General features: G+C 43.0%; 1 protein-coding gene across 1 annotated transcript in view; it reads left to right on the forward strand.

Annotated features, from left to right (window-relative positions):
• Positions 1–23,337, forward strand: part of LOC113449872 (cytochrome P450 2C8-like) — a 59,348-nt gene extending 36,011 nt beyond the window's left edge. The window contains exons 7-9 of the mRNA XM_087933656.1: positions 16,337–16,524; positions 20,239–20,380; positions 23,045–23,337. Of these exons, the coding sequence (XP_087789782.1) occupies positions 16,337–16,524; positions 20,239–20,380; positions 23,045–23,223 (509 nt within the window). The 3' untranslated portion in view covers positions 23,224–23,337. The remainder of the gene's footprint in view (positions 1–16,336; positions 16,525–20,238; positions 20,381–23,044) is intronic.
• The last annotated feature ends 295 nt before the right edge of the window (positions 23,338–23,632 follow it).

Below are 23,632 nucleotides of genomic sequence, written 5' to 3' on the forward strand. Positions count from 1 at the left end.
TGAAATGTGAAAAGGACTCTGTGAATTGTACAAAATATTATCTGATTCTGACACTAAGATTTTAACAAGTTGCTTTGGTGAGAAAGTTATCGAAGACATAACCAACAATAATTCTTCCGGCTCAAGCAACAAACTTCAGATAATATTTCAGTTTTTGACAAGGTATCATTCCTAAAAATACAAATCACTAGATTTTGGCATTGCTGAATGAAGAAAATAGCATCTGTTCTGGTACAAATTCTGTTTATGGTCCAAGTGATGAAGAAGCATAGCTAATAAGAGTGTACAAAATTTTACAGAGGAAAAATCACTTTCTTAAAATGTCTGCATGGCAAAATGTCCGTCATGTTCATTTGTTTGGCTCCCATGTCTTCAAAGAATTGCGTGTACAGCTAGTCCTCAACTTAAAGCTATTCATTTAGCAATTGCTTGAAGTTACATCAACACTGAAAGAAATGACTTGCCACTGGTTCCCACCCTTAGATTGCAGCATTCCCATAGTCGGTCATCAAAATTTAGAGGCTTGGCAACCAAGACGCATTTTTAATGGTGGCAGTGTCCCAGAATCATGTGATCATCATTTGCAATCTTCCCAGCCAGCTTCACAAATAAAGTCAGTGGGGGAAATCGTGACTCACTTAACAACTGCAGTGATTCATTTGAGAACCATAACTAAGAGCAATAGCACAAACAATAGCACCTACCCTACTTACTGCTCCACAGTGCTTTCCAGCCCTCTCTAAGTGGTTTACAGAGTCAGTCTATTGACCCCAACAATCTGGGTCCTCATTTTACCCACCTTGGGAGGATGGAAGGCTGAGTCAATCTTGAGCTGATTAGGATCGAACTCCTGTCAGTGGGCAGAGTCAGCCTGCAATACTCCATTCTAACCACTGCCCCAACAGGGCTCAGCTAGTAAAAAAAGATTAACAAGATTGTAAAATTGGATGTGACTCGCTTAACAAGCCCCCTGCTTAACAATGGAAATTTTGCTCACGGTTGTGGTTGTAAATCAAAGATTAACTATATTGGAGGATCCTTCCCTGAGATTATGCTGACAATGTATTGCTATTATACTTTAAAAAAGAAAATTACAGAAATAAGTTTGGATAATACGCAAGATAACCAGAAGAGAGACATGTTCAGATATTTTAAATGCTAACAATGTGTATTAATCAAAAATCAACTCTTGAGAATGGTAGAATGCTAATGCAATTCTGAAATTTGAATTGATTCATCACATGGTTTTTTTGAGATTCCTTTATAACTTTATTTGTTTTTTTCTGCCCCCCCCAAGCATTTTTCTTTGTCATTTACTTGTTTGTTTCTAATGTGTTTTTGCTTGTCTTATTTTCCTTAATTTTTGTTCTCTGCTTTGTTTCCCTTAATTCTCTTGTACCCTTTTAATTGTTCCTAGTTTAGCCTTCCTGTTTTATGATACGGTTTCCTAGTAACTCCAAAGCCCATGCTGCCCACTTGGCAGAATTGGACTTCCAGTTTCAGAGGCAGCTATATATTCCAGGTGTGATCAGCCACAGTAGCACAGTCTTTAGAATGCAATATGGCGGGTTAATTCTGCTGACTGTCAGCAGTTCGATCCTGACCAGCTCCAGGTTAACTCAGCCATACATCCTTCTGAAGTCGGTAAAATGAGAACCCAGATTGTTGGGGGCAAGAGGCTGACTCTGTAAAACTGCTCAGAGTAAAGCACTATGAAGCGGTATATAAATCCAAGTGCTATTGCTATTTCAATCACAATATTCCAAAAAAAGTATTTTGCCCTTCTGTCAGTTCCAAAGATTTGAATAAGGCCAATAATCTGTCATTCGGTGGTTCTGTGTCATCAGGGATTCTGCTTTCCTCGGGCCAGAACTGGAAGCATCAAAGACGATTTTCAATGGCGGCTCTGAAGACCCTGGGCATGGGGAAGAGCACTCTGGAGTATCAGATCGAAGAGGAAGCCCAGAGTTTGGTGGAAGTGTTCAGGAAAACTGAAGGTATTGCTATGGAGGCGAGTGCCTTTATCTTTTGGCTGGAAATCTGTATTTTCTTATTTGTTTTAATTTTCCAAAATGTAAAAACTAAGACACAGAGGACAGGCTGAAGTCATTTCTCCGATGTCTGCAAGGGAAGGCAAAGTGTCAAAAAAGATCAAAATAAAGTTTTGATCCTTTTTTCTTGTTTTGTGCAAGGAAATGTAAGATGAGCCAATAAAGTTTATAAATAAATTGAGATAGATAGATAGATAGATAGATAGATAGATAGATAGATAGATAGATGGATGGATGGATGGATGGATGGATGGATGGATGGATGGATGGATGGATGGATGGATGGATGGATAGGTAGATAGATAGATAGATAGATAGATAGATAGATAGATAGATAGATAGATAGATAGATAGATAGATAGATAGATAGATAGATAGATATAGTGAGAAAATAGATAGATAGATAGATAGATAGATAGATAGATAGATAGATAGATAGATAGATAGATAGATAGATAGATATAGTGATAGATATAGTGATAGATAGATATAGTGATAGATAGATAGATAGATAGATAGATAGATAGATAGATAGATAGATAGATCTAAATAGAAGATAGAGAGATACATCTAAATAGATGATAGATGAGAGAGAGAGATGATAGATGATATATACAGAGAAAGATATATGGATGGATGATAGATAGAGATATAGAGGATAGATATATAAGAGATAGAGGAAGATAGATAGATTAGATAGATCATAAATAGATAGATAGATCTCTGTTAAACAAATAATTCGCTCAACACTGTTCAACTATTACAAAGTCTGCACTACTATCACTATTAATCTTCTCATCATTCCTTATCACCCATCCCCTCTCACTTGTGACTGTTTGACTTTGTCTCTTGTATCTTATGATTTATAGTCTGTTTCCTAGATGGTTTGATTGCTTATTGTACCCTATGACTGTTATTAAGTGTTGCACCTGATGATTCTTGACTTTTGACGAATGTATCTTTTCTTTTATGTATACTGAGAGCATTTGCACCAAGACAAATTCCTTGTGTGTCCAATCACACTTGGCCAATAAAAAATTCTTTCTTTCTTTCTATCTATTTATCTATCTATCATTCTATATCGTAAACAAAAGATAGATAGATGATAGAGATAGATGATATAGATAGAGAGGATAGATGATACATATAGAGATAAGTGGATGGATGGATGGATGATAGATAGATATAGATAGATGATAGATAGGTAAAAGATAAAGATACATAGATAGATGATAGATAGATATAGACGATAGACAGACAGACAGACAGACAGACAGACAAATAGATATAGATGAATGTACAGGTAGTTCTTGACTTAAAACCCTTTGTTTAGTGATCATTCAAAATTACAACAGCACTGAAAAAACAGACTTTTGACCGTTCTTCACCTGTATGACCATTGCAGCATCCCCATGGTCATGTGATTAATTTATCCTTAGTTCTAGGCTGCTTGTCTCCTTGATTATCCCGAAGGTGCTTCTTCAGGAGGCAACTGGATTTTCTTGTGTTTTTTTTCTTTTGAAGACATTTCACTTCTCATCCAAGAAGCTTCTTCAGCTCTGACTGGATGGTGGGGAATGGAATGATTTCTACTCGGGATGGGATTTTACCAGTTCGGACCGGTTCAGGCGAACTAGATGTTAAAGGTACAGTTGGTTCGCCAAACTGGTATTTCAACCCATCAGCTGGCCCAGTCCAGGGGTGGGATGCTACCGATTCGGACCAGTTCTATAGAACCAGTAGCTGTAAAGAGCAGCTGACACCCAATTGGTTCAGTGTTTGGCCCACCCACCTGCCCGGACTCTAGGCTGTCCTTTATTCCCTGCTTTTCCCTCCTCAGCTGCTTTGTGCAGCACAGCTGAGGTTGGAAAAGCAGGAAACAAGAGGATTTTCAAACGCCGCGCACTCGCACACAGCGCTTCTCAGCTGTCCAGTTGGCACAGCTGATTTCTTGCAAACGCTGCACACATGCGTAGTTTGGAGAACCGGCAAATTGCTCCACTGGCTGGCCCTGCCCCTCCCTACCCACTCACTCCTTACCTGGCATGCGAGCCATCCAACTTGCCTGGTTTGGTAAGTTGCTATTTTTCCTTTCTTTCGCCCGACCATCAGCTGTTCTGCTCTGCTGGGAGATTTAGTTTAGCTAGAAGGCAGGAAATCCTTGGATTTCTTGCTGTCTAGTTAATCTAAAAGCAGAGCCGAACCTCCCTTAGGACTGAAGCTTCTACTTTTCAGTGCAGACTCAGGTAGCTGATGGCAGAAGGACAGACCTCTGAGTGGATCTGTGATTCTGTGAGCAACTCAATCTGCCCGCCTGGTTTGCCTGCTTTGGGGTAAAAGTTGCTATTTTTTAATAAATAAAAAAAAATCAATATTTACATCAATATTTATAATATTTACATACAAGCCATGCCCAACAAGTCACATGACCACCAAGCCATGCCCACAGAACCGATTGTTACGAAATTTGAATCCCACTTCTGGCCCAGTCCCTCCTGCCCCTTCCCCCCCCCCCCCAGGAGTCTCCATGTGACCCATTTTTGATGGAGGTAAGTGCAGGGTCAACGCGGAGGCTCTGGGAGATGGAAAAACACGCCTTCTGAAAGTCCGGAAACGGGCCTGTTTCCGGGTTCCAGAGGGCCTCCAGAGCCCGGGGGAATGCCATTTTCGCTCTCCCAGAGGTCCGGAGGAAGCCTCTAGACCGTTGGGAGAGTGAAAAACGGGCCTCCCGGAAAAACTAGAAGTTACAAAATGTTTCCTCTCTTCTGGTGGGCCTCCAGAGGCCAGGGGAGGCTGTTTTCTCCCTCCCAGAGGCTCAGGGGAGGCCTCTGGACCCTTGGGCAGGCAAAAATGGCCTGAGTTCTCCCCCGAGAACTCCCCCGAGTTCTGGAGGCCCACCAGAAGCCGGAAATAGGAAATTCTAGGCCCCACCCACCATGGCCATGCCCACCCAGCAACCGGGCAGCGAACCGGTTGCTGGGATTTTTGAATCCCACCCCTTTTTAGACTCCTTGCAGATGGCTGGTCATTTGCATCCTTTTAGAGGGTCGTTGAAGCACTTGGAGGTTTATCTGTGCACCTCCTGGTTCCTGTAATCTGCAGTTTTTTCCATCTTCAAAAGAAAAAAACAAGAAAGTCCAGTTGCCTCCTGAAAAAGCACCTTTGGGACCTGGATGACTGAGAACCTCTACAGACTCTCCTTGATTAGTTTCCATCCATTGCTTCTTGTCCTGCCTTCAGGGTTGACCGCCTCTCCTTTGTGGCAACCCCTCAAGGACCAGAAGATGCTATCGTGTCATCCTTAGTCTTTCTCCACACAGGCCCTATGCAATCTTTGCAAGAGGCAGGCCGGTCACCGAGTCCCTCTTTCTCTTTGCAGGAAAACCCATGAATCCTTCTTTCGCCCTGAACCTCGCGGTTTCCAACGTGATTTGTGCGCTCGTCTTTGGCCATCGTTTCTCCACAGAAGACGAGACTTTTCACCACCTGCTGGAAGCCATTGAGAAGATTTTCAATGCCTCTGACAATGTCGCGAGTAACGTGAGCTGATCCCTTCTTTCCTTTTTCTCAGGAGAATCAAAATATTACGGTCATTGAACAGGCTCAGAGGTTGTGGGTCAAAAAAAACCCTGCAACGGGTATTAAAGGCTAGCCGGGAAGCAGGCCTATCCCGCAGGGAGAGGAGTCCCCCAAAAATCAAAATGGCAGCCATGATGGTACAATGAAAAAGCCAGCCCCCCTTTTTGTGGGTCACACAGATGTGAAAGGGATTAAATTGTGGTGGTAGTCATATTTCTCATCCTATCCTTGCCGAGTGAGATTGGTTGGGTTTCCCGTACAGATAGTTATGACCATAATGGAGCCGGCCCATCATGGTTGTCACTTGTGTTGGTTGTAAAATTGTAAAATCATGGGACCAATCACCTGTAGAGATTCTCAGTCATCTAGGTCATGGGTGTCCCTAAGGTGCTTTTTCAGGAGGCAACTGGACTTTCTTGTTTGTTTCTTTGAAGAGATTCACTTCTCATCCAAGAAGCTTTTTCAGCTCTGGGGGAATAGAAGGATTTACATTCCTTGCAGACAGCTGGTCATTTGCATCCTTTTTGAGGGTCGTTGAGGCCACTTGGAGGTTTTTCCTCAGGGTCACCTGAGTAATGTTAAAGGCTCCTGTAGGCTGCCATTTTTTCCTCTGGAAATGCATTCCACACCATTCGAAGGGCGTTCATCCTAAATTGTATAGCTAAAAGTTTGTAGTGATTCTCAGTCATCCAGGTCATGGTTGTCTCAGAGGTGCTTGTTCAGGAGGCAACTGGACTTACTCATTTTTTCTTTGAACACATTTTGCTTCTCATCCTGAAGACACAGATAAACCTCCAAGTGCTTCAATGACCCTCAAAAAGGATGCAAATGACCAGCTGTCTGCAAGGAATGTTAATCCTTCCACCCCCCACTATCCAGTCAGAGCTGAAGAAGCTTCTCGGATGAGAAGTGGAACTCTTCAAAGAGTAAAACAAGGAAGTCCTGTTGCCTTCTGAAAAAGCACCTTTGGGAAGTTGATCACATGATTTCAGAATTTTTTTGTGGCAATCAATAAGTAATTTGACCATCATTAAGCAAATGCCACCAATATTAAGCAAAGCAAGGGTTCGCTATGGCCGTGATTCTGCCAAAACCTAAAAGTAAAATCTGTTTTTGGGCAAAACCATTTTAAACTATGCCATGTGGGATGCTGAGGTGGCCTACTTGCTTAGCGCTGTACCTGTGGTCACATGTCTGTGGGGTGGAGTGGGATAAGGGGTAATCATCAGAACCTGAATCTGGGTTATAATGTATTCCTCCCAGGTAAGTCTGTCAAAACATTGGGACTTTCTAAGTGACTGGATGTAAGTTGGAAACTACCTGCATTTATGTCTCTTTTGGGTTCCTTTTAGCTAACGTGCCGGTGTACAAAACTCCTGCTTACAGTATTTTGAAAAAATATCTCTGAGGTTTTGCGCATATAATCCAAACAAGGACAGCCACCTGTCAGTGGAGGATTCTCAGTCATCCCGGTCACGGTTGTCCAGGGGTGGGCTTCAAAAATTTTAGCAACGGGTTCTCTGCCTGGTTGCTGGGTGGGCGTGGCCATGGTGGGCGTGGCCTAGTCTCCTTCCCGCACCATGGCAGTGGCATGTTTTTGCCTTCCCCAGCTCTGGAGGCTTTCCTTTAGCCTCTGGGAGGGGAAAACGGCCTCCCTGGGCTCCAAAGGCCCTCTGGAGACTGGAAACGGGCCCATGTCCGGCCTTCCAGAACTTCCGGGAGGCCCATTTTCCACCCTCCCTGAGCCTCCACCCACGCCCTGCACTTACCTACATCCAAAACGTGGCACACGAGGACTCCGGGAAGGGAAGGGGAGGGATGGGTGGGGCCATCTAGAAGTGGGACTTGGGGGTTCTCCGAACTGCACAGAATCTTAGCTGGGGGGGGCTCTCCTGAACCCCTGTGAACCCCCAGCACCCCACCCCTGCAGTTGTCCCAAAGATGTTTCTTCAAAAGGCAACTGGACTTTGTTTTTCCTTGAAGATGTTCTTCAGAACTGAAGAAGCTTCTTGGACGAGAAGTGAAACGTCTTCAAGGAAAATCACGTTGCCTTTTGGGGACAAGGACAGCTACATATTTAAGATGAATAATCCCTGCTAATGATACTGTCTGACGTTCCCCTCTAAGGGGAAATGATAATCTCGGACTTTAATCTAAGGGACAGTTACATCAATCTTGAGACTCAAGACTTAAGGATTTTTGCGTGTAATTTTATTTGGATGGATGGAAACTAACTAAGGAGAAAAGCAACCTGGAATTAAGGAGAAATTTCTTGACAGTTAGAACAATTAACCAGGGGAACAGCTTGCCTCAAGAGGTTGTGGGATGCTGCATCACTTTTTAAGAAGAGACTGGATAGCCACATGCCTGAAATGGTATAGGGTCTCCTACTTGAATAGCGTTGTGGTTCGCTGGCAGCCGGTGCAGACGGCAGCGGAGTTGGACAGTGAAGAAGAAGGGGGACCAGGCAGAGAGTCTGGGGAGGAGTTGGACGAGGGTCCTGCATTCGAAACAGGGATGGGGCCAGGACCATCTGGGAGTGGGGTGCTGCCTTTGGAGCCTTCGGAGTCTGGCAGCAGTGAAGCAGAGGACCCAGGGGAGCCTGTTCCCAGTGTGCATGTGCACAGAGCTGCTAGGAGGCAAGAGCAGCTGAAGCAGAAGGGGCAACTCAGGAGTAAGGCTGGGAGGTGACTGCCCTTCCCATAAGGGATAAAAGTCAGACCTCAATGATGAACGCTTTGCAGGAAGCAAAGTAGTTCAATAGTTTCCGAGTCCTTCTGGAAGCTCTGAGTACTCTGGTCGGTTTTTTTCTGGTACTTCAGTTGGTTTATGTTATAATTAATTGGACTTCTGTTTTTTGGCAGCACTGAAAGATGTGCTCTTATCTGGGGGAACTGTTTATAATTAATTCTGGCTGGGAATGAAAATAATTCCCAGTGTTGCATTAAAATAGGTTTTGCTTTTAAAATAAGTTTGTGTTTCATTAAGCTTGACGAAGCCTGGGTCAGAACAAGTAGGGGGTTGGACTAGAAGACCTCTAAGGTCCCTTCCAGCTCTATTGTGATTGAGGGACCTGGAATACTGCCTCAGTATTGTGTTCTACTAAAATAAAAGGAAAAATTGCCTGGACATTCTCAGAAACCCTGAAAAGGAGAATACAATGCTGAGATATTTGCAAATACAACAATAAAACCAAAAGATAAGAGCAATAAAAATAAGAAAAAAGAAAGAAAGAAAAATTAGAAACGTAAGGAAATAATCATTCACTGACACTCAGTTTTTTTTTCTTCTACCTCTTTTTCCAAAGATGTTCAAAACAACTAGAATTTAATACCTTCTGGAGTTAAAGGGAGTAAGATAGAATGTTTTGAGTCACATCAAAGTCTTGATAATTTCTGTCAAGAATATTCTCAAAGATCATTCTCCATGATTTTGCTCTCAAATAACAATAGCAATAGCACTTTAGACTTATATACCGCTTCACAGTGCTTTACAGCCCCCTCTAAGTGATTTACAGAGTCAGCCTCTTGCCCCCCAACAATCTGGGTCCTCATTTTACCGACCTTGGAAGGATGGAAGGCTGAGTCAACCTTGAGCCTGGTGAGATTTCAACTGCCAAATTGCAGGCAGCCGGCAGGCAGCAGAAGTAGCCTGCAGTACTGCATTCTAACCACTACGCCACCACGGCTCTCAGTTCCTTTTGCCTCTGTTTAATCCTTATTTCTTTATTTTATCAGTATGGCTTCCTAACTCAGGCGATGTTACTTCTCTTCCACCAGCTGTACAATATTTCCCCCTGGATTATGCGGCATATTCCAGGACCTCATCAGAAGGCATTTTCCTCACGTGACTTTGTTCAGTCATTCATAAGAGAGGAGATCAAGAAGCACCAAGAAGCAGAACATCAAGAAAAAGAACAAGACTTCATTCATTTTTACCTGGCTGAAATAGAGAAAGTAAGCAGATACTCTTTTGTGTGACTGTTTTAGGCAGCTTATAACATAAAGTCTTCCCAACCTTGGGGACTTCAAAATGGGTGGACTTCTACTCCCAGAATTCTCCAGCCAGCAAGCTGTATAGTAGCCTCGAGTACCGTCTTCTCTGGGGATTGTGACAATGCAGCATTGGAGTGGATACCAGGGCTCTGAGACTGATAGGAGCAAATGGCTACCTTTTTTGTCCCTGCCTTCTCCAAAGAGAGAAGGTTGCAACTGTTGAAATTGGCAATGTTAGAAAGTTAGAAATAGCAGTATAAACAGACTTTCTAACATTGCCAATTTCAACAGTTGCAACCTTCTCTCTTTGGGGAAGGCGGGGACAAAAAAGGTCCCTGAAAACAAGACCTTCCCGAAAATAAGCCCTAGCATGTTTTCTCTGTGTGCCTAATACAAGCCCTACCCCCCCAAATAAGCCCCACTTAAGAGCCTGCACAGCTGGCTGCACGCCCATTCTGTCTGGTTGCTTGCGGTATGACGGCCACCAGGTAAGGCGGGAGTGGAGCTACCCACATGTCGGGGCATAGGTGGCCTGGCTGCGGGGGCCTTGAGGTAAGCCGGTGTAGGGTTTGTGGGCCAGCTCCACCCCTGCCTCACAATGGTGGCAGTACTGGTACACTGCACAACCTCTTGTACCACAGCAAGCAAGAAGTGGGCCTCCCGTACATGGGAAAAAAATAAGACACCCAGAGCAAACAAAGAGTACTGTCACCATGTGCTTTACTGTTCAACTGTTTTAAACTGTAACAGGAAACAGGAAACTCTCCTCAGAACAAATAGAACCATAGATTACAACCATAGATGCAAACTAAACACTGCCATCTCTTAGCTGAACGATTCTGTAATTGTTGCAATACAAAATAGATTCTAACACATATTCCAACAGGCAAGGACTTGGAGGAAGAGATGACCTTCAAGATTTCTCAGGTGTTTGTTTCTCCATTTTTGTTCTGCAGACGAAAGACCAACCCAAGTCACCCTATGATGAAAAGAACATGGTTCAGAGCATCTTTGATCTCTTCCTGGGGGGAACAGAGACAGCAGGCATCACTCTCTCCTGGGGATTGTTATATATGGTGCTTTATCCTGATATTCAAGGTGAGAGAAACATCATAGCATGGATGAGATAGAAGGGATCTTTATAACCCATCTATGCTCAGTGCCCGAAGCTGCTTGTAGCATCTTCATCTGTAAACGGCAATTATTATTGGAAGAATTATTTAGTTATAGGTAGTCCTCAACTTACAATCTATAATGCAGGCTGCTCTTTATGGTCTCAAGTCATGACATTTGTTAAGCGAGGCACCCATGTGATTGCCTCATTTAAGGACCCTAATCCCTCCTCTCCTCATTGTGGTTGTTAAATAACCATCTGGGTTATTAAGTGGAGCATAGGATGGCTCAGGACTGGAGGAGTTGGTCTTAAAGTCAGTCATAAGGGCAAGTGGATTGCTTTTGTTCAGGTAATCCCAGGAGCAATGCAGAAGTGTAACTTCAGGAAAGGATCATGAGTTGCTTTCTTCGGCACCATCGTAATTTCCGACAGCCACTGGTCATAAATTGAGGACTACCTGTACTCAACGTTATCCAAATGACAAGGTGTGATCTCCCACTCAAAATATCAGATGGCCCAAGCAAGGTTTGACTTTGTCTGTTCAGGCCACTGGCATGATAAGAACATATAATCCAGAGAGGGTAATGGGCATATGAGGTATTGGGAAAGGCTACCTGTTTACTCTTGAATAAACCCAGTAAATGCTCAGGGCGTTCCAAGCATACCCAAGATAACCCCCTTTTAGCATCCTAGATCAATGACACTGTATGTTTTGATTAACATCTGTTCATCTCTTCTGATAAGCCAAGGATTGTGAAGAGCTTAGTTGCAGGGAATGGACTTTGGAATATCATGGCTGAAAACTCACTCTTATATAGTTTTGTCTAGTGGGTAAGACCAAACTAATGAATGGGTCAATGGATAAAGATGCTGTGCTTGTCAGCTGGAGAGGTTCGTGACCCAAGTTCTGTGGGACGAGTGAGCTCCCGTCCTTTGCCTCAGCTTCTGCCCAGCTTGCATGCAAATGCAAGTATATAAATAGGTACCACTTCAATTGGGAAGGTAACTGTGTTTTGTGTGCCTTTGGCATAAAGTCATGCTGGCTACATGACCATAGTAATTGTCTTCGGACAATGCTGGCTCCCTCGGCCAAGAAACGGAGATGAGCTCTAGAGTTGGACATGACTCCCTGGGAAACCTTTATTTTTTCATGGTTAAGACACCAGGTGTGAAACAAGGAGACAGGCACTCCTAAATCTGCCTTAGGCATCAGATAACAGATAATCAGAGTTGTAAGGGACCTTGTAGGTCATCTAGTCCAACCCCCCCCCGCCCAAGTGGGAGTCCAATCTCTTCTTCAAAGTCTCAAGTGATGGTGCTCCCACAACTTCCGAGGGCAAGCTGTTCTATTGGTTGATTGTTCTCACTGTCAGAGAGTTTCTCTTTATTTCCAGGTTAAATCTCCCCTTGTTCAGTTTCCATCCATTATTCCTTTGGGTGCTTTAGAAAATAGCTTGACCCTCTCCTCCCTGTGGCAGTCCCTCAAATTTAGAAGGACTTCTATCATGTCTCCCCTGGTCCTTCTCTTTACTAGACTAGCCAAGCCCAGTTCCTTCAACCTTTCATTATATGTTTTAGCCTCCAGTCCCCTAATCATCCTGGTTGGTCTTCTCTGTACTTTTTCTAGAGTCTCAACATCTTTTTTATAATGTGGTGAACAAAACTGGATGCAGTACCCTAGGTGTGATCTTACTAAGGCTTTATAGAGTGGTATTAGTACTTCCCTTGATCTTGATTGTATCCCTCTGTTAATACAATTTAGGATTGCATTAGCTTTTTTGACGGCTGCTGCACACTGCTGGCTCCTATTTAGCTGGTTGTCCACTAAGACTCCAAGATCCCTCTCACAGTTCCTGCTATTGAGCCTGGTTTCACCCAGTCTATATGTGTCTTTGGTTTTTCTTGCCTAAGTGTAGGGCTTTGCTTTTCTCTACATTGAATTTCATTTTGTTAGATATGGGCCAGTGTTCTAGTCTGTCAAGATCTTGAGATCTTGATCTAGATCTTTAGCCTATCTTCTTGGGTGTTAGCTATTCCTGCCAGCTTAGTATCATCTGCAAATTTGGTAAGTTCCCCTTCTATTCCCTCATCTAAGTCGTTAATGATATTGAAGAGTCCTGGGCCTAAGACGGAACCATGTGGCACCCCACTGCTTACTTCCCTCCATGTACACTTAGACCCATCAAGGACTACTCGTTGAGTACGGTTTGCCAGCGAGTTGCGAGTCCATCTAGTGGTGGTGCTATCTATTCCACTTTTTTCTAGCTTACTAAGAAGTAGTTTGTGGTCTACTGTATCGAATGCCTTGCTGAAATCTAAATATATTTTGTCCACAGTATTTTGCTGGTCTACTAATTTAGTCACTGTGTTGAAGAATGAAATAAGATTGGTTTGGCACGATCTGTTTTTAACAAACCTATGTTGACTGCTAGTTATTATTTTACTTGTTTCTAGATGTTGGCAGATCTGTCTATAGTTTCCTGGGTCTGTTTTTTTTTTCTTTTTCTGAAGATGGGAACCACATCAGCTCTTTTCTAGTCCTCTGGTAGTTCCCCAGTGCTCCAGGATTTTTGAAAGATATGGTGCAGTGGTTCTGAGATGACCTCTGCCAGCTCCTTTAAAACTCTGGGATGTAATCCATCAGGCCCAGGGGATTTGTTTTCATCAAGATCAGACAGGTGTTCTCTTACTATTTTTTTACTTATTTTAACTTTTATTTCTGGTCTGTCTTTTACAGTTATGTTTTTGGTGGGTTGAGCTATAGTTTCTTTTTGCATGAAGACTGAGGCAAAGAATGAGTTAAGCAATTCTGCTTTCTCTCTGTTGCCTGTTATTTCCTTGCCATCTTCTCTCTTTAGTGGACTGACTGTTTCCTTGATTTTTTTCTTGTTATTTATACGTTGGAAGAAACTTTTTTTTATTATCTTTGACTTTTGTTACAAGTCTTTGTTCGTTCTAAGCCTTTGGTATTCTGACTTCGTCTTTGCAGATTCTGGCTATCTGCTGAAATTTTGCCTTAGCTGTATGTCCTTTCCATTTTTTGTACTTGTCCTTTCTTTCTTTCAATTTGCCAGAGAGATCTTTGTGCAGCCATGCTGGTTTCTTCTTGGATTTCCTGTTTTTCTTTCTCAGTGGTATTGTGCTGGTCTGGGCTTCTATGATCATACTTTTTAGAGTTTCCCAAGATTCTTGAGTTGTTTTCCCCTTTAGGATTTTCATCCATGGAATCTTTCCCAAGTTCTCTCTGAGTTTATTGAAATTAGCTCTTCTAAAGTCCAAGACTCTGGTGTCCTTATGTTCTGTTGCTTGTGTTTGTGTTATGTTGAATTCTAGTATCAAAACTGACTGGGTGACTCTGGGCCAGTCATTCTCTCAGCCCAAATCCCAGGGTTGTGGTTGTGGGGAAAATGCGAAATAGGATGGGATGGAATGGAATAGAATAGAATAGGAGGGGACCTTGGAGGTCTTCTAGTCCAGCCCGCAGCTCAAGCAGGAGAACCTATACTATTTCAGAAAAGTGACTGTCTAGTCTCTTCTTAAAAAGCTCCAGTTCTTAAAAACCTCCAAAGAGGAAGAAGGAGTATTAGGTACCATATTTCCTCATGTATAAGCACCCCCTTTGTATAAGCCACCCCCCCAATTTTTGGACTGTGAAGTTTTGAAAAAAATATTTTATTAGAGAAACAAGTTATGAAGAAAGAAAATTTACAAAGAAACAAAATTCAAGATTCATAATAAGTTTCTCTTCCTGCTTTCTCCATCTGATGATTGCCCTCCGAACTGGTGGAGGTCCAAATTCCCGCTCAGCTGCATGATTACCAAATTCTTTGGCAAACTTAATGACTTTTAACTTAAAGCTTGCAGTGTAGGCTTGTCTCTTGTCCATTTTAGAATTTCAAAATAACACAGTAATGAATACTGTGTACAATCTTGCAAGTCGCACGAAAAAAAACGACGGTGCTGCAACACCGTCTGTCCCGCGATCGCCGGCAGGTCGACTGGACGGTTGCCGCCAAGCCCGGGCGGCGTCCGTACGGGCGGCGACAGACGAAAAAGCTTCAGACAAAAGTCGTCCGCGACGTCTAGATCTACAATTTCGGTCATGACGTCGAAAGCGGTGCGGGCGACGCCTGCAATCTACGCATCAGAATGAGAGTACGGTAGGAACAAAGCATTCAGGCCGATGCCTAGCTATCGCGTACTCGCACTCGTAATCACTTACACTTTTTATCACTTACAATTTTTACAAAAAAGTATAGCATACTGCTAGAAAACCAGTTTATTCCTACTTTATTATTTTATGCATTTTTCACGTATAAAAAGTGTACCTGCTTTGTATATGCCACCCCCTACTTTTTGGGCTTGAAAATTTTGGAAAAAAGGGGTGGCTTATACATGGGGAAATACGGTATGTTCACTGTTTTGGATTGTACGTGAAAAAGGTGGAATTAAAATATTAGTTAATTCAATTGCCAGTTTAAGCCTATTGAATGACTGGTAGTCCTTGATATATGATCACAAATGGGACTTGAACACTTCTGTGGTTGGTGGATTTTTAGATGAGTTGATTTCAAGACCTTTTTTTGTTTGCCACAGTCATTAAGTGAATCATTGGTCATTACGTGAATCACACAGTGATTAAGCACATCAGCTTCCCCCCATTGACTTTGCTTGTCAGAAGCCATCTGGGAAGATTGCTAAACTTAAAGTTGCCAAGGTCGGACATCTCTGGCAATTTAGACTTGTGGACTTTGTTAGGAATATAAGTCACCTAATAGGTATTTGGGTTAGAAATATATAAACCAGGATAAACATTTAAAAACTGTATCTTTAAGGAAATGCAAAACTGTAATTAGGTGTGGTTTCTCAAACGGCCATAAGATGGAGCCAGAAACCTGGTTTGTTTTAGTCTGATTCTCAGAAGAGAGTGTGAGTGTATCTCTGTTTCCTTCTGTTGGAAAGTATTGCCGTTCCTCCATTTCTTCTAATTGAGTGATATTACTGGATTTAATGGAAGTCTGTTACTGAACTGTTTTTGGCACTGGAATTTGCTACTGGATTATCCCTGGATTGAAAACTGACTGATTTAACCTGTGAATGACTTTGGACTGCCTATTTTGAACTTTGCTTAAACCTTTATTGAAAGTAAGACCCTACATTTACTGTATGGTGTATCTGTGTTCTGGGTGTGTATTATTCAAACACTTCTCTCAAATACATCTCCCTGTATGCACTCATTCTCCTAACGGGGAATTACCACAACAGACTTCAACTCCCAGAATTCCTCATCCAGCATGGTGGATGGGAGAATTCTGCCAGTTGAAGTCCACTAAACTTAAAGTTGTCAAAGTTGGACATTCCTGGCAACTTTAGACTTGTGGACCTCAACTCCCAGAATTCCTCAGCCAACAAGGCTATCGGGGGGAATTCTGGGAGTTGAAGTCCACAAAACGTAAAGTTGTCAAGGTTGGTCACCCCGGTCTAAATAATCCCCTCCTGTTAGGCTGAGCTTCTGCCATTAATAAACCATGGGCTGGCCCCGGATGCTTATTCAATCTTAGCTCTAGTTAATGTGCAAAATCTTTGTTTCTCCACAGCCAAAGTTCAACAGGAAATAGATACATTCCTAATACCGGGCCAGTCAGTCTGTTACGAGGATCGCAAGAAACTTCCGTACACAAATGCTGTGGTGCACGAAATCCAGCGTTTTAGCAACATCATTTCGACTGGAATGCCTAGATACTGCCTAAGAGACACAAAGATCCAGAAATTTCTCATTAGAAAGGTAACCGATTTCCTGTCATCTAGAACCTTTTCTTTTCTTTTCTTCCCCATATTGCTAGAAGGAAGCACATGCAATACAGGGAATCGTCAGTTAACGATGGTAATTGGACCGAGGACTCTGTTATTAAGCGGCACCGCATCAACTTACGGTGGCGATTCTGGCAATTCCTAATATGCTCATTAAGTGCAATACCACATGATTGACATTTGTGACCTGTCAACTTTCCTACTGAATTTGCTTGTTAGAAGCTGGCGATGAAGGTGGCAAACGGCAGGACAATGTGACCGTCGTAATTGTGAGCCAGTTGCCAAACACATGAATCACAATTAGTCCTTCTACTGATTAATTGTTCTATCAGGAAATTTCTCCTTAGCTCTAGGTTGCTTCTCTCCTTGATTAGTTTCCATCCATTGTTTCTTGTCCTGCCTTCAGGTGCTTTGGAGAATAGCTTGACTCCCTCTTCTTTGGGGCAGCCCCTGAGATATTGGAACACTACCATCATACCCTTCTTTTCATTGAACTAGACATACCCAATTCGAGCAACTGTTCTTTGTACATTTTAACCTCCAGTCCCTTAATTATCTCTGTTGCTCTTATCTGCGCTCTTTTCCAGAGTCTCCACATCTTTTTTATATTGTGGTGACCAAAACTGTACACAATATTCCAAGTGTGGTCTTACCAGGGCTTTATAAAGGGGTATTAACACTTCAAATGATCTTGTTTTTATCCCTCTGTTAATAATGCCTAGGACAGAACTGACCGTGCAAAGTGTCATGGTTGAAACTTTGAGGACCAGCCATAAGTCCTTGTTTCAGCGCTGTTGTAACTTTAAGTAGTTGCTGAACAAACAGTTGTTAACAGAGGACTACTACCTGTCTTTGTATATATTCATAACCACAGCTGCTGTTCTCCAGAAATGTCGGAGTTCCATATGTTCAAAAATCTGGAGCATTTCGAGAGAAGACAAGTGAGTGTGTGTGTGTGTGTGTGTGTGTGTGTGTGTGTGTGTGTGTAAAGAAAGCAGCAATAATTTATTGGCCTTCTACAAGTTCATGACCACAGCTATTCCCAAGCATCTAATACCATAGTAGGAATAATTATCACTGTTCATTTGTTTTGTGATTTGTGCTGTTTCCTGACATGCCTTTTCCCTGCCCAAAATTCAAAGGGGGAGATTGTGTTGTGACAGTGTGACCCATATTTTGTCATCCTTGCGGTTAGGTATTGTTGGAAGTTAAAACCCTCTCCTAGGAAAATGAAATATTTTAGGATATACTAAAAGGCAGAATATTTCCCCTAACTCAGAAGCAGAAGCTCACCCCCCCCCCCACCTTTGTTAATTGGGTGGGGCATTCAGGCCTGGGCCAGAGTATTCTACATAACAAAGCCCTCTACCCATCTCACCACCTGGCCTGGGAAGATTGCATCAGCCAGCACTCAGGTGAAGCCATGTGGCCCAAACAAAGCCTACAAAGTTATCTAAGACCCCCACCTTTGGGAATCTGACAGCCAATGGAATATATTTCTTACACAGGAATAGGAAACATTAAGGTGGGGCCCAACAGAGGGTATAAAACTAAGGATCTCTCGTCATCTTGCCCCTTCTTCTTTTCCTTCACGCAACATCTTGAATCGTGTGATCGTCCTGTCCACCATTAAACCATCTTTCCAAACAGCCTCCATGTTTCCAGTGTCTTTTTCCCCATTTGGAACGGAACCCAGGAGGATATTTCTTCCAACACTATGAAGTGCATCTGTTTCCAATGACCATCCTTCGCTCTGATTCCTTGACCAGCTTGGCACAATTAGCCCTCATCGATCTTTGTCAGAAACTAAGGGTTATTCTTTGTTGATGCTGAAGCACAAACATTGAACAGTCATTTCTTGCTTTGCGCACACAAAAATGGATGTTTGATCTCTTTGGAGTGGAGCTCAGCTTCTGTCACTTCACAGAGACCTATCTATCATAACAAATCAACAAATCAGAAATGGTTCCGCTTTGCTTTCCCTCAGGAGGAATTGTTTTTCACCTGCCCAGCCTAAAGTCGAGCTCAGATGTCCCAAAGGTACTTTTTCAAAAGGCAACTGGGCTTCCTTCGTTTTCCTTGAAAACGTTTCTGTCAGCCTCAGGATCTCTTCGGGTACCCTAACTGCTGTCTATCCCATTTATCTCTCCCATATCCTACCTACTTTATCTTCTCTACTGCTAGGCTTAATTCTTTCGGCTGTCATTAGCAACGGGGGGAGGGGTAATTGTGGGGGGGAAGAGAGCTGGAGGTGTTTTGCATTCCTTTACTGTGGGCAAGCCAAAGGAGGGGGTGTATGATTTCTTCTTTTCAACTTTCCATTTCTTTGCTAGCTTCTATCCCTTTTTGTGCAGCTGCGAAGTCTTATCAAAATATGTCAAGGTCAACGGACAGAGGCCTCATCACCACCTGAAGATGCCCACATGATCATATTCAGAACTTTTAATTGGAAGAGACTTCTGGACTTTGGGGGGTGGGAACAATTCCATTCCTTCGTATAAGTGATCTGCGCGCCAAATTCTCAGTTTCGGAATTCCATCTGTAGCTTCCTCTTCAATTTCCAGTAAAAGAATAACTTTGCTCTGATCCATGGAGCCTGGGTATTTCTTTCTTGGATTTTGAAGGGAGCACACACTGACAGTTTCACTTCTCCTCCAAGAAGCTTCTTCAGCTCTGGCTGGATGGTGGGGAAGTCAGAGCTGAAAAAGTTTCTTCGATGAGACATGAAATAACTTCAAGCAAAAACAAAGAAAGTCCAGTTGCCTTTTGAAAAAGCACTTTTGAGACAACCATAACCTGGATGACTGAGGCCCTCCATAGCCGTTGAGCCCCGATAAATTTCCTGTTAGGTTCTCATCAGGTCTGTTGGAAGTTAGCACCCACCTCACCCCTAGAAAAATGAAACATCCTGGGAAATATTAAAAAGGCAGAATATTTCCTCTAAAAAGAGTAGAAACTCAGAAGCAGCAGCTCACCCCCACCTTGGTTAATGGGTGGGCCATTAAGGCCTGGGCCAGAATACTTTACATAACAAAGATCTCCAGGTAAAGCTATAGCAATTGCTCAAAAGCCCTTTCAGTGCATCATCACCCAGCAAGGCTCAACCAAGCCTGGGACTCAGGACAGCCTACAGAGTTGCCCCTGCGTGGCCTCATGGGAGTCTGACAATCAATCAGAATACAAGCTCCAATTCAAATCCCAACAAAGGGTATAAAAGCCAGGCACTCTCAGCACCTCGGCCCTTTCTTGATCTCTGCCTTCACCTGGAAGCATTTGATCATCCTTCCTTTTCACTCTGGAGCTTCAAGCCATGTGGTCTTGTCCGCCATTAAACCATCTTTCCAAACAGCCTCCTTGTTTCCAGTGTCTTTTTCCCCACTTGGAACTGAACCCAGAAGGATATTTCTTCCAACAGGTCCAACCTGCTTAATTTGTTTCAGATCAGCCAAAGTCAGCATCAAAATTTAGATTTATTGGGATCCCCCGCCTTTTTTTAAAAAAAAATAGCAGCGACTGTTGTTCAACCTATTTGTGTTTTTTAAAAGAATGTTCTTTAAAGCTATGTATGGATGAAGAAATTTCCTAGGGATTTCTCATCTCGGCCTCCGTTGCCAGCAGATTATAACCATCTTTTTTTCTTCCCTCAGGGTGAAAGGCAAAACTGAAGTGCTCCTTCTCTTTTTGACAGGGTACCACCGTCTTCCCAAACATGGCTTCGGCCTTGTATGATTCCAACGAATGGGAGACTCCCCTCACGTTCAACCCAAACCATTTCCTTGACGAGGATGGGAATTTCACCTGCCGAGAAGCTTTCATCCCATTTTCTATAGGTGCTCATTCAGCTTGTTAAAATTTTCATTGATTCTTTAAGGAGATGCGTTAGAGCGCTGGTGGCGCAGTGGTTAGAATGGAGTATTGCAGGCTAATTCTGCCAACTGCCAGCAGTTCGATTCTAACCGGTTCAAGGTTCACTCGGTCTTTTATCCTTCTGAGCTTGGTAAAATGAGGACCCAGATTGTTGGGGGCAATAGGCTGACTCTGTAAACTGCTTAGAGAGAGTCGTAAAGCACTGTGATTCTATTGCCCTTCTTTCCTTCTGTTTTCCTTCCTTCCTTCTCCCCTTCTGTTGTGGCACAGTGGTTAGAATGCAGGATTGCAAGCTGACTCTGCCCACTGACAGGAGTTAGATCCTGACCAGCTCAAGGTTGATTTAGCCTTCTCTCCTTCTGAGGTGAGTAAAATGAGAACCCAAATTGTTGGGGGCAGTAGGCTGAGAACTTCTCAGAGAGGGCTGTAAAGCACTGTAAAGTGGTATATAGGTCTAAGTGCAATTGCTATTGATTGTTCCTGTTTCACCCCTCAAACACTGCTATAAATATGTATTTGGTGATGGGCATGCCTTCTGATTATGGGGAAAGATAGAGCCACTGTCAGCATTCCTCAGTGAATAGTAAATCTGTACCAAGAGTTTTTAAATCAGAAAAAAAAACATTTTGTGGTAGATTGCCAACAGGGATATCTGTAGATTGTGGTTAAAAAAAATGATGGCAGCCAATCCAAGCACCACCCAGTTTGCATATTCTTCAGTCATACAGCTGTGGTCATCATCTTGATTTATAAAAAAACATCCTGTGGGCTCACTGTTAGGCATGAAACATCCTAGTCTTAGGTGGTTTGCAACAGTAGCCTGTTTCATGGAGTTGCCATAATAATGCACATTGTGGATCGGCTCCAACCATGGATAGGAATACTACTTTGGGAAACATAATCTGATTATGTAAATAAGCTCATATGTCTGTTACGAAAATGCTGATACATAGATAAATCAACCAAAAAACAGATGAGGCAGCTGACTGAACAGACAGAACTTGGGGGGGAGGATGGAGAGAAAGAGAGAGGAAGAGAAAAAGAAAAGAAAGAAAGAGAGAGAGAAAGGAAGAGAGAGAGAAAAAGGGAGAGGAAGAGAGAGAGGAAGAGAGAGAGAGGAAGGAAGAGACAGAGAGGAAGAGAGAGGGAGGGAGGAAGAGAAAGACAAAAAGGAAGAGAAAGAGGGGGAAGAAAGAGAAAGAGGAAGGAAGAGAGAGGCAGAAAGAGGAAGAGAGAAAGAGAAACAAAAGAGAAACAAAGAGAAAGAGGAAGAGAGAGAGAAAAGAAGTGAAAGAGAGGCAGAGAGAGAGAGAGAAAGAGAAAGAGAGAGTGGGGGAGGGAGCAGGTAATGGTATGTGCTGGCAGTTTCAGTTTTGCTATAATGCCTTGATCATACTATACAAGCAACGAGTAAGTGGCTGGATTTATATGTATGAGAAATTGGGAAGAGGCTAGGAGAGAAATGGAAAGAATATTAGATGTAACAAATCCAGAGACAGGAGAGGAATTTCTTGATGACTTGTCTCATAGCCTATTTTGGATGGAGTTGTACAGGTAATCCTTGATTGAGCCCCAAATTTCTGTTGCTAGGTAAGACATTTGTTAAGTGAGTTTGCCTCATTTTACGACCTTTCCTGTTATATTTAAGTGAATCACTTCAGTTCTTAAGTTAGTAACACAGTTGTTAAGTGAATCTGGCTTCCCCATTGACTTTGCTTGTCAGAAGGGTGCAAAAGGGGATCGATCACATGACCCCAGGACACAGCAACTGTCATAAATATGAATCAGTTGTCAAAACATGCGAACATAAATCACATGACCGTAGGGATGCTGCAATGGTTATAAGTGTGGGAAAATAGTCATAAGTCACTTTTTTCAGTGCTTTTGTAACTTTGAATGACCACTAAAGGAATGGTTGTAAATTGAGGACTACCTATATTCCCCTTACCGGACAGCGGTGAGGACAACAGTGTCCAAGGGAATTCAGGTCAGGCACCTTGCAAGCTTTAAAGTCCAGGAGTGGGGAACAATGGCCCTTGTATGAGTTTCGATGGCGCAGTGGTTAGAATGCAGTACTGCAGGCTACTTCTGCTGACTGTCGACCGACTGCAATTTGGAGTTCAATTCTCACCAGGCTCAAGGTTGACTCAGCCTTCCATCCTTCTGAGGTGGGTAAAATGAGGGCCCAAAATTGTTGGGGGCAATATGCTGACTCTGTAAACCGCTTAGAGAGGGTTGTGAAGCGCTATGAAGCAGTATAGAAGTCTAAGTGCTCTTGCTATTGCTATGACCTGTTGACTTCAACTCCCAGAATTCCTCAGCCAGCATGAACTAGAGCTGGGATGTCACTCAATTTACTTCTATAGAAAAATTGGTTAGAAATCACAGGTGTTCCTCTAACCGAGGGGTGGGGCATGATGGCCCTTTGACAACTTGTGGACTTCAACTCCCAGAATTCCTGAGCCAGCCATAAGGGGCTTCAACTCCTAGAATTCCTAAGGCAGCCATGTTGGCTCAAGAATTCTGGGAGTTGAAGTCCACAAGTCATAAAGGGTGCCATAGTTCCCCACTTCTTCCCTAATCAATCACTACCAGCACTGATTTGTTGTTTTCCTCTCCATTCCTAGGTCATCGAGTATGTGTGGGAGAGAATTTGGCAAAAACAGAGCTCTTCCTGTTCTTTAGCAACCTTATGCATACATTCAATTTCTACTTGCCCAACGGATCAAAAGATATAAAACTTGACCCGGTTGGGGGAGGCACTCTGAAGCCCCGTCCCTTTGACCTCTGTGCAATTCCTCGATAGGCCCATATGTCAGTCCTGAATGGCAGCTGTGGATACTGGGACAGGGAATCCAAGCAGCTGGATTTCGTCTACTCCAACTTTTTGTCTGAAAATAAAGCAAGTTTCCAGCCAGGAGTGGGATTCAATTTTTTAATGGGCGTGGCTTGGTTGGTGGGCGTGGCTTTGTAGTCATGTGACTGGGTGTTTCTAGCCTTCCTTGTGGAAGCAAAATGTGTGCAGCCTCGTCTCATTCTGCAACATGGACTTTTCAATGCAGCCTGAAAAGGGTATAAATCCTTCCAGTCCCCACCATCTGGTCAGAGTTGAATAAGCTTCTTAGATGAGAAGTAAAACGTCTTCAGAGAAAAACCAGAAAGTCCAGTTGCCTCTTTAAAAAAAAAAAACACCTCTAGGACAATCATGACCTGGA

The sequence above is a fragment of the Pseudonaja textilis genome, chromosome 4 (assembly GCF_049901715.1).
Source record: "Pseudonaja textilis isolate UNSWEBS1 chromosome 4, rPseTex1.2, whole genome shotgun sequence".
NCBI lineage: Eukaryota > Metazoa > Chordata > Lepidosauria > Squamata > Elapidae > Pseudonaja > Pseudonaja textilis.